This window comes from Camarhynchus parvulus, chromosome 5 (genome assembly GCF_901933205.1).
Source record: "Camarhynchus parvulus chromosome 5, STF_HiC, whole genome shotgun sequence".
In the NCBI taxonomy this organism is placed as follows: Eukaryota; Metazoa; Chordata; class Aves; order Passeriformes; family Thraupidae; genus Camarhynchus; species Camarhynchus parvulus.
Genome location: NC_044575.1, coordinates 59255719 through 59272274, shown reverse-complemented (window position 1 = coordinate 59272274; position 16556 = coordinate 59255719). Strand labels below are relative to the sequence as shown.

The 16556-nt window shown below is 43.3% G+C and overlaps 1 protein-coding gene across 2 annotated transcripts; it reads left to right on the top strand.

The window, feature by feature from the left end:
- The first annotated feature begins 734 nt into the window (after positions 1–734).
- On the top strand, positions 735–15593 carry STYX (serine/threonine/tyrosine interacting protein). 2 transcript variants are annotated; one of them, XM_030950410.1, is made up of 11 exons: positions 735–973; positions 9977–10009; positions 10817–10870; positions 11829–11926; positions 12302–12362; positions 13096–13132; positions 13622–13661; positions 13743–13793; positions 14274–14346; positions 14821–14914; positions 15076–15593. In XM_030950410.1, exons 1-11 carry the CDS (start codon positions 917–919, stop codon positions 15147–15149), a joined length of 672 nt encoding a protein of 223 aa, XP_030806270.1. In that variant the 5' UTR covers positions 735–916; the 3' UTR covers positions 15150–15593. The 2 variants fall into 2 exon arrangements, with proteins under 2 accessions (XP_030806270.1, XP_030806269.1); XM_030950409.1 differs by lacking the exons at positions 14821–14914; positions 15076–15593 and having other exon boundaries at positions 14274–14775.
- Positions 15594–16556: the final 963 nt, after the last annotated feature.

The window sequence follows — 16556 nt, the reverse complement described above, 5'->3', positions numbered from 1 at the left end:
CATTCCCTGGGTCCTGTCCCTCCATCCCTTGTCCCCAGTCCCTCTCCAGCTCTCCCAGAGTTCTCAGAGCATGGGACCCCAAAAAGCAGAAAAACGGGTTCTTGCCCCAACGCTGAGGTGTCTGAGGGCATCGTTTACACCAAGAGGAGCAGACTGGAGATCCCAGAGTCATTCAGGTTGGAAAAGACCTCTGGGATCGAGTCCCATCTGTGACCGTTCCCCAGCTCATCCCCATCCCAGAGCACCGAGGCCACTGAGGCTTTCCTCGGACACCTCCAGGGATGAGGACTCCAAACCTCAGAGATGCCCCGCTTGGCGTTGCCAGCTAAAATGTGAGGCAGCAGCGTCATTCCCATGGGCGATGGAGCCAAGATGGAAGCGGGCGTGTGAGGAGACGGAGCACTCGGCAATGTCAGGGGACGGCGACAGGGAGCGTCAATGGCCGCGCCATGGCGTGAGGCGCTCCCAGCCGGGCCTGGTCACCGCTAACAGCTGAAGCGCCCATTACTGAAACTTTGGAGTGAATTACCCCGAATTTAGGGCTTGCGAGCAAATTCATTAAACGAACGGCGGCAGCAGCTGCCCGTGAGGGGAGGGCAGAGCGCTGAGGGCGGAGCGGGGCGGAGCGGGGCGGGGGCCGGGGGAGCGGGGCCCGGGGGCGGGCGGGAGGCTGGGAGGAGGAGGAGGAAGAGGAGGGGGCGGAGGAAGAGGTGGGAAGAGGAGGAGGAGGAGGGAAGAAGAGGCGGCAGCAGCAGCAGCAGCATGGCGGCCGGGCGCGAGCGGCTGAGCGCGCCGCCGCCGCCGCCTCCTCCTCCGCCGCCTCCATCTCCTGCCGCTCCCGAGCCGGAGCCCGCGGCCCCGCTGCCCAAATAGCCGCCCTGCCCCGGGTCCTGCCCCGCCCGGACAGCGCCCGGCCATGGAGCTCGCCAAACCGGCCTTCCCCGCGCTGCCGCAGGCCAAAGAGGACTCTGAGGTGAGCGGGAGCTCCGGTCCCGGCCCCCCGCACACGCCCGGCCCGCGGCCCCGCCGGGGCTTCCCCTCACAGCCCTGCCCGCCCTGCGGTGCCTCCCGCGCCCCTTCCCGCGGCATTCCCGCTGGGATCCATCGCAGGCCGCGGGTCCGTGTCCCGCCCTGTGCTGGTGACACCCCCTGCGACCACCGGCCGCGTCCCCCCTCCCCTGCTCGCTGCCAGGCTCTGCTCCCTCCATCGCCCTCGCAGCCCCCCCCGGTCCTCCGACGTCTCCGCTCCCCGGTGCCTCCGGCCTGGAAGCCTCCCACTATCCCAGGCTGCTCCAAGCCCTGTCCAACATGGCCTTGAGCGCTTCCAGGCATGGGGCAGCCACAGCTTCTCTGGGCAGTCTCGCCACCCTCACATTCAGGGGACCGAGCCCCTCCGCTTCATCTCCTTTGGCTTTTGCCCGCCCACAGCGGCCCCCACTCTTTTCTATGCCCCTTCCTGCGTTCGGTGTGTCACGGGCTGTCTGTGTCCCCCTGCCTCGGTAAGGCCCCGGCCGTGTCCCGGGGTGAGCAGCCCCACAGGGAATTACCTGCGGGTCCCCTTCGGGCTCTCGGTGCCTTCCTCCTCTCCTCTCCTCCCGAGGAGTCCATCAGGGAGGTGTTTTCACGGAGTTCCAGAGCCAGGATATCTCTGCGGACGAGGACAGGTGGCAATGTGCGCTCGGGCTGAGCTGTGCGGTGTCACAGCGCGGTGTCTGATTTCTGAACTTGGCTGAACTCCCCGGCGCTGACCCTGACGCTGGTGATTTGTTTTGTGTGTCACAAACGTCCCCGAGTGTCCCCCCCTCCTTTGGTGACCTCAATATTTAATGTGAAATGTCACAGCCTGCATGAGGGAAGCTGAGAGTGTCTGAGCTCTTCAGACATCTGTAGATTGTCATATTTCTAAACATTAGCATTTATTTCTGTTTGAACAGCATTGCTCAATGTTCTTATGGTGGTAAATTACCTGAAATGTGGGAGTGACTCTTTTTGTTCTGTTTTTGTTGTCAGGATTTAATGCTCCCCATCACTTCAGAGCTCTGGAGGTGTTAAAAGTCATGTAGTTGTTCTCACAAAGTTGTAATCACTTTTTGTATCTCAACACAAATCATCTGCCACCCTGTGAGGTTTATAATTTGTTTGTTTTTAAATATCTTTTCTTTCTTGGAGAAACCAATCGTGTTATCCACAGTTTTGTTAACTAAATCAGCCTGGGTGGCTTTTCATCTAAAATGGCTAAAGAGGAATGTGGGGTTAAAATAAAAATGAAACAAGAGCTCAGTGCCAGTCTAACAACTCTTAACTGATGAAAACTGAGATTGTAGTACAGTGTCTTTCAGAGTAGCTTTTACTTTTGTCTTTTTTGTGGGCTGTCTGTAAATAATATAACTTGTAGTGTGTTAGAACTTCACATAGTGGGGATTTTCAAGAACTGATTCTAAAAGCTGTAAGAATTTCTTTTCAATATGCTGCATATGTGTCTGACTTGGTCTAAATACAAGATCGTGTCAACAAATTCTGAGCTCTGATAGGAGATAATAAACAGTTGGAGCATGTGGGGGAAAGAGGAAAGTGAAAGCCAGTAGTGAGTGTCAAAGTTCTTGTGGAGGTAACTTGTTAAAAGCAAAGTGTAGGAGACTTCAGCCCAGTCCTTAAGACAGTGCTTTGGATGAGGAAACTGAGGAAATGAAAATCATCCTGCCCACAAAATGTGGATTTTCCTGGAAAGCAGAAGATGCTCTTGTGCATTGCAGTGAGGAAGCTCTTTAATGAGCAGTAATCCCTCATATTTTGGGAAGTTGGTGATGGTGGTTTAATGCTGGCTTGGCAGATTTGATTTCAAGATACTGGGGAGGGGAGGAGGGAAAGCCTGGGGAACCCCTGGCTGACTTCCTGCTGCTCAAAAGTGCAGCTTTGTCACTTGTTTAACTCACTCCAAGTGCCACCCCCAGCTCCCTTCTCTGAGCTGACACTCCTAACCACGTCACAGCTTTAATAATCATAATAATAATTAAAAATAAAGCCAAATCTGCACAGCATCCCATCCCTTCCCGGCACAAGGAGAAGTGTTGAGGGGAGAGAGCAGCCTGGATTGACTGGGGCAGGCTGCAGGGATGGGCTCTGATAAATAGGTCACTTTTCCAGCCTGGGTGTTTGTCTTGTCCCTAATCCATAGTGTGGTGTTTGGGATTGCTGGATTTCTAAACCTCTTGGCTCTTGATACTTCTGGGAGCTTGGGAAATGCCAGAAAACCTGGAACTCATCATTCTGGCAAAGCTTTTCTGAGAATGTCTGTGAACTGTGTGTTCTTTTACAGTCTGGTGATGGTGAATATCTCAGTTTTATGAGTAATAATGATTATATGTGATGTGGAACCATTTCTAAGCTTAGATTTTTTTTTTTTTTTAAATCAGCACGTTTTCTAAGGTCAGGTCTCAAACTTTCTTAAATTTGAGAAGTTCTGTGTTACATGTTTATACTGGGAGGAAAAAATATGGCTAAAAACCCATTAAAAAGTGTCAGGTTAATAACAATTAGTACATGGTAGCTTATTAGTACTTCTGGAAAGAAGGTCAGTAAGGACTGGAGTAATTAAAGGAATTTAACAGAAATTATTTTCCCATTAAATTTTAAACAAAACAAACAAAAAAGGGATTAGGATATATGTAATGAGAACACAGCAACAGTTACCAGTTTATTTCTTTGTTAAAACATATTTGCTTGCAATCAGGCTGAGCAAACCAAGTATTCCTGATGTACTTAGGGTTTTTTTAGTACTCTCCATGGGTTTTGTAATTAAATTAGCAGCCTATTGACTAAGCAGACATATTTGCCTTTTTATTATGCATAAAAGCTGAGTTCTTTTTTAGCACATGGAGTTTTTCTAAAAAAGAAATTTACATTTTTGACAGCTATATTTAGTCTGAAATGCTAATGTATTTCTGACTGCTTTTTTTAACTATGAAGTGATGCAGCCCATCTAAAGGTGGAACAAATCTATTAAACTTTTTTTTTCCTCTCACTTTTGATAGGCAACACAAATAAACCCCTTAAAACACAGCTTTTCCCCTCCTCTGCAGACTCTTTAAAATAAGTAGGAAGCCTGTATCATTAGAATTATTTTACCTGCCCACATAATAGAGCCCAAAAAATGGAGAACAAATGCTGTGTTGTGCTGGGAGATGTAAATCAGGTGACAGATTTTGATCCCAGCTCAGTGGGATACTATCAGAGTGCTTTGCATAAATCAGAGCAGTGCTCTGTGGCAGCTGGGGTTGAGCAGTGTCTCAATCCTGATTAATTTGTGCCTCCCATCCAGGGGAGGCCTGGTGGGATCCACACAGGCACAGGGGAGCAGTTTGTAGAATTTGGGAGTTAAGGCCTGTTTGGGTTGTTTTAGCAAAATGAGGATTGTCTCAGTATAGCCCAACTCAGGAATTAAATAAAGGAGGGGCATGAAAAAGGCCATTCCTGCAGCATTAGGAACAATTCTGATAATTTGTGTGAGTGTGGCACTCCAGGCACTTGGAGTGCCTAACCCTTTGTGCTTCCTGTCAGCTGAAGGATTCTGCCTCCACTGCTTTATTTCCAATTTTATTGGAAGAAAAAATTTATATGATGGAAGTTTTTAGCAGTGCTGCTGATCCTGTGTGCTGATGGTGTTTGACGAGGTGCCTTTAGGACCAGTGTTAGAGAATGGGATAAATAAGAATTTTGTTTCTACTTTTTCTTTAGTTTCACCTTTTATCCTTTTCTGTGGCTTGTGTTTCTCTCTGCTAAAATAACATTTCCTGCCTTCCTCCTTCCCTCCCCCTTCCTTCCTTCCGTCCGTCCGTCCGTCCGTCCGTCCCGTTTTTGTGTTCTTTTGTATTTTCAATACCACAAATGTCTCTGGTGGGGCCTTCCTGTTGTCTGAGTGCTCTTGACAAACAGAATTCCCAGTAAATCTCCTTCCATCCCTGCTGAATGTGGTGGCCTTGCGATGGAGCAGCTGTGCAATGGTGGCATTGTCACCTCACCCCTTCTCCTGCTCCTTTCTCCAGCCCTCGGCCACTTTTGGGATAGCAGCACTGTCTAAACATTCCTCGAGCTCTGCTCATGGCAGTGCCACACTCACACCTACAGGGAATGAAAGGATTTGGTTTAATTTTGTGTATTTTATAGACTTGCACCAGGATTTCTACCTGGGGAAAAAAAAAAAATATATATATATATAACTGAGCATGCACTGGTCAGGTAGTTGCACTAAATGATTGTTGTAGGTTCCTTCCAATTGAAATTACAATATCCCCCATATTTTTAATAGAACTGTCCAAGAACACGAAGCATGACTGAAACTGAAGACACAACCTTTCACTTCATTCCTGTTTGTAGCTAATTTTGAGGCTCTTAAGTACCACGTTTCACAGTGATAGATGTGACAGGTTTCAGTGATACTCAAATATTTTCCTTGAATATTCTTTGAGTACCTCATTTAGTTTGTCTCCTTTTTATTAAAAAATAGTGAGTGTGCTCTGCTACTGCTTTATTATTTCAGGATTTCTTCTGCAGTTGTTCCATTTTACAAATACTGATTCAGATTTTTGTTCTTTAATGATAACATCCCTCTCCTCCACTTGGTTGTGCCATGTAAAATAATGTGTAAAATGCTTTCAAACCCAAGGTGTGATCTCATTTGTGAATGTGTGAATGACCCTTAAAGCTGCCTGGGAATGAAAGCCTTTGTGTGGAGGTCATTGTTGTGGGATCAGGAGCCAGCCCCATCCAAACTGCAGCCTGGGCAGGGGCATGATGCTGCTGCTGCTGGCACTTGGTGCAATCCTGCCCTCCCTAACACGGTCAGGCTGCAATTTGAATTCTGATATAACACAGACTGGAATCTGAATTCTGATATAGCACACTCAGGCTGTAACTTGAATTCTGATATTGCACACTCAGGCTGTAACTTGAATTCTGATATAGCACAGTTGGGCTGTAATCTGAATTCTGATGTAGCATACTCAGGCTGTAATTTGAATTCTGATGTAGCACACTCAGGCTGTAATCTGAATTCTGATATAGCACGGTCGGGCTGTAATCTGAATTCTGATGTAGCACACTCAGGCTGTAATCTGAATTCTGATATTGCACCCTCAGGCTGTAATCTGAATTCTGATATAGCACGGTCGGGCTGTAATCTGAATTCTGATATAGCACGGTTGGGCTGTAATCTGAATTCTGATATAGCACGGTCGGGCTGTAATCTGAATTCTGATATAGCACGGTCGGGCTGTAATCTGAATTCTGATATAACAGTCGGTCTGTAATCTGAATTTCCTGTGCAGTGTTAAAGGCAGAGCCAGGAGCTCCCTTGGCCAGCGCAGAAGAGGAGCTGGAGCAGGTCAGAGCCCCTGGCTGTGCTTCTGTAACAGTTTCTGCTCCTCCAGCTTCACAACTTTTGGGAGAACCTTGTAGCAGCTTTGGAGGAGAGGCTTGGAGTGTTACAGGGAAACAGCTTCAGGCAAGGAGGATTCTGACAGCCCTGGGTTTTTGAGGTGCACAATCCATCATGCAGGAGTCCTGCTGGGATGGATTGTGATGGGGAGAGAAATCTGTGTGGAGAGGGAAGGGATGCTATAAATCAACAACAAAAAACTGTCTGGGAGTTGGGAAAGGGTTGGACACCTAGAGTGGGCAGGGAGGATTTACTGGGAGCTGTGTGCAGCTTTTCCAAAGGATTTGGGGTCTGGGGAAGCAGGAGGAGTCATTGCAGAGGGTGGGTGATGCTGAGCAGGTGAAAAGCAGCAGTGAAAATCAAGAAGAGACTTCCTGAGGTCATCTCCTCTAACTACTGATAGGATTTCTTTTCCTGGTGGTTTTTGCAGCATTTCTGAGAGCCTCTCCCTTCACCTGGGCCAGCCTGTGGTTTACAGGCTCTGTTAATTACAGGGCAGCAGGAGCTGAACCATCCTAACTGGGCTTGATTTCCAGCCAGAGCTGAGCTCTGACAAAGACTGGGGCTGTACCTTTTATGTGTGAAAATCAGATGGGTCTGCAGGCTTCAGCTGGCACTGAGGGACCAGCTAAGCTGTGTCACGTGCATCCATTTCACTGCATTCCTTCTGGAGAGGCAGATGCAGGTTGGCTGGTGTGTTTAAAAACCACCCTCTTTGCTTTGGTACAGACTCTCAATGTCAGGGCTGCTAAACTCATTTCAAAAATCATAAGATAAAATTTTTAGATTAAGGGCACTGTTACAAAAAAAAAAATTCCACATCACTTTTTTTGCCATGAGACTGTTCTAAGGAAGAGCAGGTGTAGCTGTGGCAAAATATGGGCAAAATAACCCAAATTTTTGACAGAGCTAACATCTATTGGATACCAAAAGCTCATTGTAGTGTTTACAAGTCTTACCTATTAATTCATAGCTTCCATTTATTCAGCTGGAGATTGGATGGGGAAGGGAGGGCTTTGGAATGTGCTTTATTCCTCCTTCTCCTGGAGATCTGGCAGAGGGGAGTGGCTCATTTTTAAAACTTTGGAATTCTAGGGATTATTTTTTTTTCCCACTCCATCTCTTTGGTGTCTTGCAAGTATTGATGAGTGAGACTTCCAGTGAGTTGTCACTTGTTCTGGAGAACCTCTCAAATCCTTGGCAGCAAGGAATGTTGTTCTTCCCTCCACCTCTGGCATCACCCTTTGTTTTCTTAGCAAAATTCTTGCTGTTGATCTGATCAAAAGAGAAGCTTTCAGTTGTTTTTTTGTCTGCTTGGTGCTGCAGACAGTGTGGAAAACCTGGCTGATGAATGAATTCCTTAAAATGGAACCTGTGCTTGGCTTCAGTCTCCATTAATAGATTGGGATTTTTACATAACTTTGCATAACATTTGAATAATCTGGCATTGTTGGTTTTGAGAGCCTTGAAGGGCTGTCAGCAGTCACCAAAATCATTCTTTCAGTTTGTGTACTTGTCTCAGATTAAATGTTTTCCTTAAACACTCTCTTTCAGAGTTATTTTGCAGACTAAATCCCATTGGAAACTGGGTTTTTGCTTCTTGGAGGGCACTAAATACCAATGTCTGGGGCCTGCAGTGATTTTTTTTTTCTTGTTCAGAACATCTGTGCTGTCTCTTGGGATTTGGTTCCCTTTGCACTTGCATTGCTCAATTCTTACCTATTTATTTTGCACAGTTTCCAGCTGTTGGGACTAAAAATTTCCTGCCTCTGATGCATTTGAGAGGAACATTTCCAATGTGTTGTTAAGCCAAAATAGTGATGAATTTGTGTTTTCATTGTGCTCCAGATTAACCTTTCTAAATTCTACAAACAGAGTAATAAACCTGCTAAAGTGCTTGTATATTCCTGGAGTGCAGCTTAAGCTTTTCAGAGTTTATTGCTCTTGGGCTTGGTTTTAGACTTGGACAAACCTGGGGTTTTCTGGCTTTTTGAGGGGTGAATGATGCTTTTGTGTACAGAGCAAGCCAGCAGCGCTGTGCTGAACCCTCTCAGGTCCTCCTTCAAAGGACACAGTTCTGTAAATATCATCCTTTTGTCACAGCATTTCTCCTTTCTGCTTCCAGGAGTTTATTATTCCAGCTGGAACATGCAGAAGTCATTTAGCTACTTGTGTGTCTTCAGCAAAGCCCATCTCAGTGCATTTTATTTCCCTGTTTGTGCTGCCACTTTAGGTGCTATCCAAAGGATTTTCTGGAGTGGCTTCATGTTTGTTTGCTTGTTTTTCCAGAATAACTTTTCTGATACTAAAATCCTTCTTAATTCCACGACCAAGAGCTGGAAAATCCTCCCTGTGCACTGTGGGGGTGTCTGAGGGAAGCACAGGATTTTTATTGTGTTGGTAAAAAGAGGTTTAATGTGAATTTAATGCTACTGGAACAAGTGGAAGTGCTCAGGTGAACAGTGCTGCAGTTTAAGGGATCCTCCCTGCTGTAATCCAGCCCTCCCTTCCCAGCTGGAATATTTGATGTTTAACTTCCCCATACTTCTGAGGACATCAGGACACAGGGGAAGTTTTTTCTTAGCTGCTGGTGTGTGTGTGTGAATCAAACAACAGAGTTATGTAAATAAATGTATGCAGTCTATTGGATACATTTGAGTATTCATTTTATTTTTTTTTTTTACCTCCAGATGGTAACTGGGATCTCAGCTCCAACTCCTTCGTGTGTGAGGGTCAAGGAATGAGTAAGAGGCTGTTAATAGAGGCCAGTGGGAGTTGTAGGCAGGGAAAGACAGGAATAGTCTCTCTCTGCCTGAGCAGTTTCTGTTCAGCTCTGGCAGAGCTGCACAGTGGAGCAGAGGGTGGAAATGTTGATCCTGGTGCTTGCTCTGGTCAGCTGGGAATGGGGAATGGGAGCTGAGCCCTCCCAGCTCTGGGGAAGGGGGTGTTAGGCTGTGAATGACCAGCAGGACCATGGGCTGAGTGTTTTATTTACTGTGTGAGGAGTAAATAAAACTCCTCACACTTTACTCTGGGGTGGAGACACTCACTTAGGGTCATGGAGAGCACAAATTTCTGGGATTGTTTGAGCTGAATCCTGAATATTCAGAGTGAATTAGGTGAGGCAGTGTGGATTTTAAGGGAGTCACCTGCTCTGCTTGTTATCTCCTGTTATTTCAGTGGCTGCAGGAATGCATCAGCCAGAGGAATTCCTTTGCTTCTCTTACCAGTACAGAGTGTTCTAAAGCTTTTTTCCTTCCTCTTTTTTCCCCTCCTCACTTCAGAGAGAAGTTTCTCAGCAGAAAGCTGGGGTGTGGATAAGCTGATAAGGATCTTTTGCAGCCTTAAGGATTTTTTGTAGAATACTCGAGGTTTCTTCACATTAACTTTCCAAATAGTGTTCCTTGCACTTGGGTGGTGCTGGAAAGGTAGCAGGGAGTTTGTACAGAACTTGTGATTATTTTCTATAAAATGCACGTGTACATCTCTGCTTTTGTTTTTCTCTGTTGTATATATAATAATTTTAATTTAATTTTTTTTAAGGATTGGACCTATCCCATGAGGAGAGAGATGCAGGTAGGACACTTATTTACTGCTTGAGGCAAAACCCATGGAGCATTTAATGAGCAGAAAAAAGAACTGGTATCAAAATCACTCTTTACATGTAAAGTGTCAGGCAGCACCATGGGAGACAGAATTAATTAGTTAATTAAGGTGAGGATTTGCCAGCTTGGAATACAGGTGTGTTTGCATCTCTGTTGTGCAGGTACTAAACCAGAAATCCCCCAAATATTAAATTTTAGTCTTTCTGAATGTTTTTAGATGATTACTAAAGCTTTGCCTTCTGCCTTAGGCTTGGAAGTGTTCTCCAGTGGGATGGACAATTAAAATTTTCCTACCATGGTGTCAGTCAAAAATCTTTGCACAAGATAAGATCTGCACACCTGCATATCTTCACTGGTGGGGAGATAAATGGTTCAAAACTGATCTTTTCCCACTGCTAGGCTAAAGCTTGAGGAATTTCCATGTGTGTATCTCTTCTCATGAGAGCAATTTGGAATTAATTAGAAGACAGGATAATAAACCAAGTTAAGAGTTCCCTTCCATTGATCTGGGGCTGGGTGAGATGCAGGAACCAACCTGGAGCTTAATCCAAATCAAGGACTTTGTTCTTGGTCCAGAACAAGATCCCCAGCACCAAGATCATGTTTCTTTTATCCTGCCAAACCAATTTTTTTTTTTGCTTGTCCTGCTATAAATGACATCAATTACACATTTCAGGAATATGTAACTGATTTGTGTCCATGTTCTGAGTGAGTGAAATGTGTCATTTCAAATCATCTGGAGTTGGTATTAAATGTCTGTTCTTCTCCTGCCTCCTAGGAAATCTTACCTGGGTTATTTTTAGGCCCATATTCTTCAGCTATGAAAAGCAAGGTATGATTTTCAGAATATTCTCTCCCAGGGAAGCTTTGCTGTGGTGATTTGATTTGTTACTGTGGAGATCTGCTCTGTGTATCTATAGAGGTGTAAATTTGGTTGCAGTTCTGAACTGGAATGAAAAATGCCAAATTAGAAGGAATATGTGGTGCATTTCTGGGATGGGCTGAGCTATTTGTATTAAAATTGAGTCTTAAATATAATTTTTCTTAGAGAATTTAAGCTATTTGAGACACTTTATCAATTCTTCTTTCCTTTACTGAAGTGTTGCAGGACCTGTCAGAACTGGGAACTCACACACAGACATTAAAACAAGGAAAATTAAATTACAATAAAGTCTCAGGCACAGCTTGGCTCTGCAGATTTGCCTCATGGTTTAAATGATCTTATTTTCATGGTCTGGTTCCAGCAAGAATCCAATGCTGGCTGCAAATTCCTCTCTCATGTAGGGACTTGAAATCTCAGGCAAAGTGAAAGGTGGGGAGAGACAAACAACTTCATTGAATGCCTTCCTGTTTTGTCATTTTATCTTTTGGAAAAACAACTTTTTTACACTCTGAATTCTAGAAAACCAGCTCAGATTTTCCTTGATATTTTTTTATTTTCCTATTTTGTACCTAAGTACAGCTTTTCTTTTTATTACTATTTCTATGTATATATAGAATATATAAATATTTATATATTTATTCTATATACTCATACATATATATTTATTCTATATACTTATACATATTTATTTATATATTTATTTTATATATTTATAATTTATATTTTATATATCTATATATAGAATATATATAAATAGTATAATAATATGTATAATATAATATATTGATATTTTTATTACTTGTCTATTTATTTCAGCTTTTCTTTATATTTTATTATTAGTAATAAAAATTATTTATCTAATACATGAATCTGTAATTAAAATAAGATTTTTTTTCCTTCTCCACAGCTACCTATACTCCAGAAACATGGAATAACCCATGTAATATGCATACGGCAGAACATTGAAGCAAATTTTATTAAACCAAACTTCCAGCAGTTATTTAGGTGAGAAATGACCAAGATTCCTTTTTTTGTGTGTGTGTTCTTTCCAAATATTTTCACTTTGTCAGAATTATTTGAAAAATGTGCTGAGGTGCAGAAAGTCTTGAAATCCAAACCATGAATTGTATTCATCCTGAAGGAGTCTGCAGGTCAGATTTATCCATAGTTTGCAGTAACTGTTTCAGTTTTCAGTGATTTCTGAGAGGGGAAATCTGTCAGGGGGTGTTGGAGGAGATCCCCACTCCTTTCCTCACCAGGTTCTGGATTGAATTTCTGGAGTTCAGAGCAGGAATGAAAGGTTGTGCTGATTCCCTCCTGCAGGGGAGGGGTTGCAGCAGCTCTGTGGTGTTGTGAACTCACAGGGAATTTTCATTGCAGGTATTTAGTCTTGGATATTGCAGATAATCCAGTGGAGAATATAATCCGATTTTTCCCTATGGTGAGTACGTGGGTTGGGAAGGGAAATCCCCAGGAGTTTTCTGAACTGACAAATACCAGTTTCACATTTATATATTCAGCCTCAGGCACCTGGAAGTGCTGCCAGCTCCTGACATTATTATTGACACTTTAATAAGTGTAATTAACTCCTTTTTACAAGAGTGGAAACAGGTGGAGTTGTAAGAGCTGCTTCTTGTGATGGTATCAAAAAAAAAAGAAATAAAAATTTAAAAAAACTGGCCTCCAAACAGAGAGGTTTGGTCATGGGGGAATTCTGGGGCCCTTGACCTGGGGGAAACTTTTATTTGAGCCCAAGAATATTTACATTTCTTGTATCAAATTCAAAATTATAGCTAAGTTTTACAATGTCTTAAAACATGTTTGCTGCAGAGGAATTAAAAAGTAACTTGTAAATTAAACAATGCCCATTATTGGAACAAACCCCTGGTTTTGAACTGTGTCTTTATTTTAGTCCAGTTTGCAACTGAACAAAAGGATTTTATTCCTTCTTCCACCAAAAAACCCAAAATGCCTTCACTGGTTTTGCAGTGACAATTTTAGGAATAGTTTAAAGTACAAAAGAAATACAAATGTCCAGCTGAAGTGGGGTTTAAGTCTGCATAAAGGTGCATTCCTGTCACTGATATAAAAATTATACTCAATTTAGGTGTTACTACTGCTTGCACTAAAAATAATCTGAAAGGTTGAGTCTTGTATTTTTTTTTTCTTTTCAGACTAAAGAATTTATTGATGGAAGTTTACAAAGTGGAGGTAAAATTATATTAACTTTCCCCTCATAAAATTAACTTAGGGGTATGGATTAGAGGCTCTTAAATAAGAGCTTTTCTTAATTTTGGATGGTTTATCATGCTTGATTTGAACTCTGTTAGACAAATTCAGAGCAAAGTGTTATTTCCTTTTACCTCTAACTGGAAAGTCAACCTCTGGGGTTTGGGGTTTTTTCACATGAAACTCAGCTGAGTTCTGTGCATGAGGTTTTCTTGTCCCCTCTCAAGTGTAGGACCTGAACTCTGCCTTGTGGCCATTCTGTCACTCAGAATCCTCCCAGGAGCAGCAATCCCAGTTCTGGATCCCAAAGGACAGAGTGCAGTTAGAAATTCAGGGTGAAGGAAGACAACACCTCTTTTATTTGGGTGTGCCTTGCTGCTGCCTGGTTCTCCATAACAAGGGAAAACCACGTTTCAAAGAATTTTATTCACTTTATACACATGGTTAATTTGGGGTTTTTTTCTTTCTCAGGAAAAGTTCTTGTCCATGGGAATGCAGGGATTTCTAGAAGGTAGGAAATGATTCACCCTGATATTAATATTTTTAAACAATTGAAAGATACTTTTCTAACTTTTATATTTTTTTTTTCCAGTGCTGCCTTAGTTATTGCATACATAATGGAAACATTTGGGGTGAAGTACAGGTAAGAAAAGTTATTCAGGTTTTAATTAAATAATAATAAAAAAATAATGATTTTGGAGGGAACAGAAACTGTTGTGTTTTCACTCAGTCTCAGTGCCTTACCTAAGGCTTTACCAGGAGCTGATTATTCCATTTTCCTTCACTGCAGTTGTGTTTACACCCTTTTTTAAAAGAATCAGGCACCTGCTGCTCAGGGAATGAGGGCAGCAGCCTCCATGCATGGATAAATCCTTGGGAGAGCCCCAGGGGCTGTTCTGAGCCTGTGCTGAACAGGAAAGTGAGCTGAGCACTGGGGTGGGCAGACAGAATTGTACAGCTGCTGCTGCTTCCTGCTTTGGCCAAGCAATTTCAGTTGTAAAACCAGTTCTGGGGAGAGTTTAGAGGTTCTGTAGTGCTGAAAAATTGATAATCTGAAGGAAGGCTCAAACCACAGAGACTTCTATGTATTTTTTTCACTGAAGTGTTTTCTTCTCTTTTTAAGGGATGCATTTACTTATGTCCAAGAAAGAAGATTCTGTATTAATCCTAATGCTGGATTTGTCCATCAACTTCAGGTGACTTTTTTAAAATTCCTGATCATAACTGAAAAGCCATTTAATGAATCATCTTCCTGCCAAATAGATATTTACACAAATATGCTTCAAAGAAATGTCAGGAGCTGGAGGAAAACTTGGGAGGAAGATGAGTGGGCACCTCAGCTCCTTAGAGTTAAGCTTTGGACAAAGCAAATCCAGGATTGGAGGAGAAATAAAAATCCTGGTTTGTGCAGTGATTAAGAGAAATGTCTTGGTTGGTGCTGAAGGAGCTGCAAAGGAAATGTGGTTTGTTCCTTAAAGCCATTTCTTTAGTCATTCTTGAACTTCTCCTTAGACTTCCTGATGGTTTTTGTCATTCATGTCAAAGCAACAGAGAATTCTCCTCCTCCCAAATCTGTGCCTGAATATGAGATGCTCCCTGAATTTGCCCTGCTCATCCTTACAAAGCTTTATGCCAGAGTCATTCCAATGCACATTTTTGGACCTTTCCAGGAATATGAAGCCATCTATCTAGCAAAATTAACCATCCAGATGATGTCACCTCTGCAGCTGGAGAGATCCCTCTCAGTCCCACCTGGCAGCACAGGTGAGAAGCTTCTGCTGAGGGTATGAGGGGATTTTTCAAACCTTTAGCAGCAGAATCCCAAACCCTTGGGATTTTGGTGTGCAAGCTGAGTTTAAACTTCAATGTGAAGTGTTTAAATGTCCTGGTTTGCCATGGCTGAAGTTCCCTCTTGCCTCCTGCAGGAAGTTTGAAGAGGATGCACGAGGAGGATGAAGATCTTGGCACCATGCAGGTGGCAGCAGCACAGAATGGCTGATGGCTGAGGACAAGAACTGGTTGTAGTGAGAATTCCTGCCAAGAAAGGTGAAGAAAACTAGGGAAAAAAAAAACCCATACAAAAACCAGAACGAGAATTAATGCAAAACAATGAACACACATAGCTTCTTTTCAATTACATGTTGCTTTCAGATGTAAATCTGCCTCTGCAACACACTAAGCATCATTTTTAAGATGTTGGACTTCTTGAATGAATAGATGGCACTGATTGTTTTACTCCTTTTTTACACTTTACAGTTTTATTCTAAACCAAGATTTTTGGACTTGCAAAGAGGTATTATTGCAATAATGCACTTTTCATACTTGAAATTTCTTTATTTGTATGATATAAAGTTATTACTTTAAACAAAATGCAAGCGGGGGGGATTTGTTTATAAAGTTATTTGTGTAATTTATAACAAGAGACTTTAGTAAAGAAAAAGTTTGCTAAAATCCACCTTGTTCTCAGTATGTATTATGGCAGAAATGTGCTTTAGGAACACAAACATAGATGTTAATTCAAGTTGAACTATCTAGAACATCCTCAGACTGGTTTCCAAGGAGTAGTTGCTGTTGCAAGGCAGCAGTGCTATCATTTGAGGTAAAAATTGGATTTGTCTTTGAAAACTGAGGCCCAGGGCACTGCCCATAATGGGATCAAGACTTAAAGGATTCACCTCAGCTCTGGTAAAACCTTAGACTCAGCTAAGGAAACATTTCTTGGTGCTGTAAGGTTTCAAATTGGGGATTGTGCAGCTGTAACTCTCTTGCCTCAGCAGCACAGAGGTTGTGCAAGCACAGTCCTGGTTCTGCATCTGCTTTATTTCCCGGTGTTTGTTGCCTAAAAGCCAGGGCTGGAATGATTTGGGAGCACTGTGGGGACCGAGCAAGGCTGTTAGAAAAACGTGTGTGTTTGGGAAGTCTGAGCTTGGTGAGCAGGCTGTGTTTTAACAGGGAAAAAATGGGCTCTGGATTTGGGGATCAGAGCATCCAGCAGCACATTCCTGTTCCTGCTGCTGCCCTCTGCCACCTGCAGCAGTGATGGAGCACAGTGATTCCTTCAGGGGAAAAACCTGCAATAAATAGTGTGATGCTTTAGGTAGGGACTTTTCAGCTGGAAAAAAGGAAGTGATTTCTCTCCTGGAGAGCTGCACTGTGCCAGTGTCCAGTGCTGGTTTGCAGTTGCAGAGGGTTTGTTCTGCTCTGAACTTGTCCCTCCATAGAGGAATGCTCTGGGGCTGTTGGGAAATGCATTCCTGGCCTTTGGAGCACCCCAGCACTGCCAGCCAGAGCTGGGCTGGGAGGCATCAAATCCCTCTGAATTGCAGTCCCTGGGGAAGGGGAGGGATGAAGCACAGATGGAAGGCACTGATTCATCCCCTGCCTGCTCCATGGCCGTGTCTGTTCT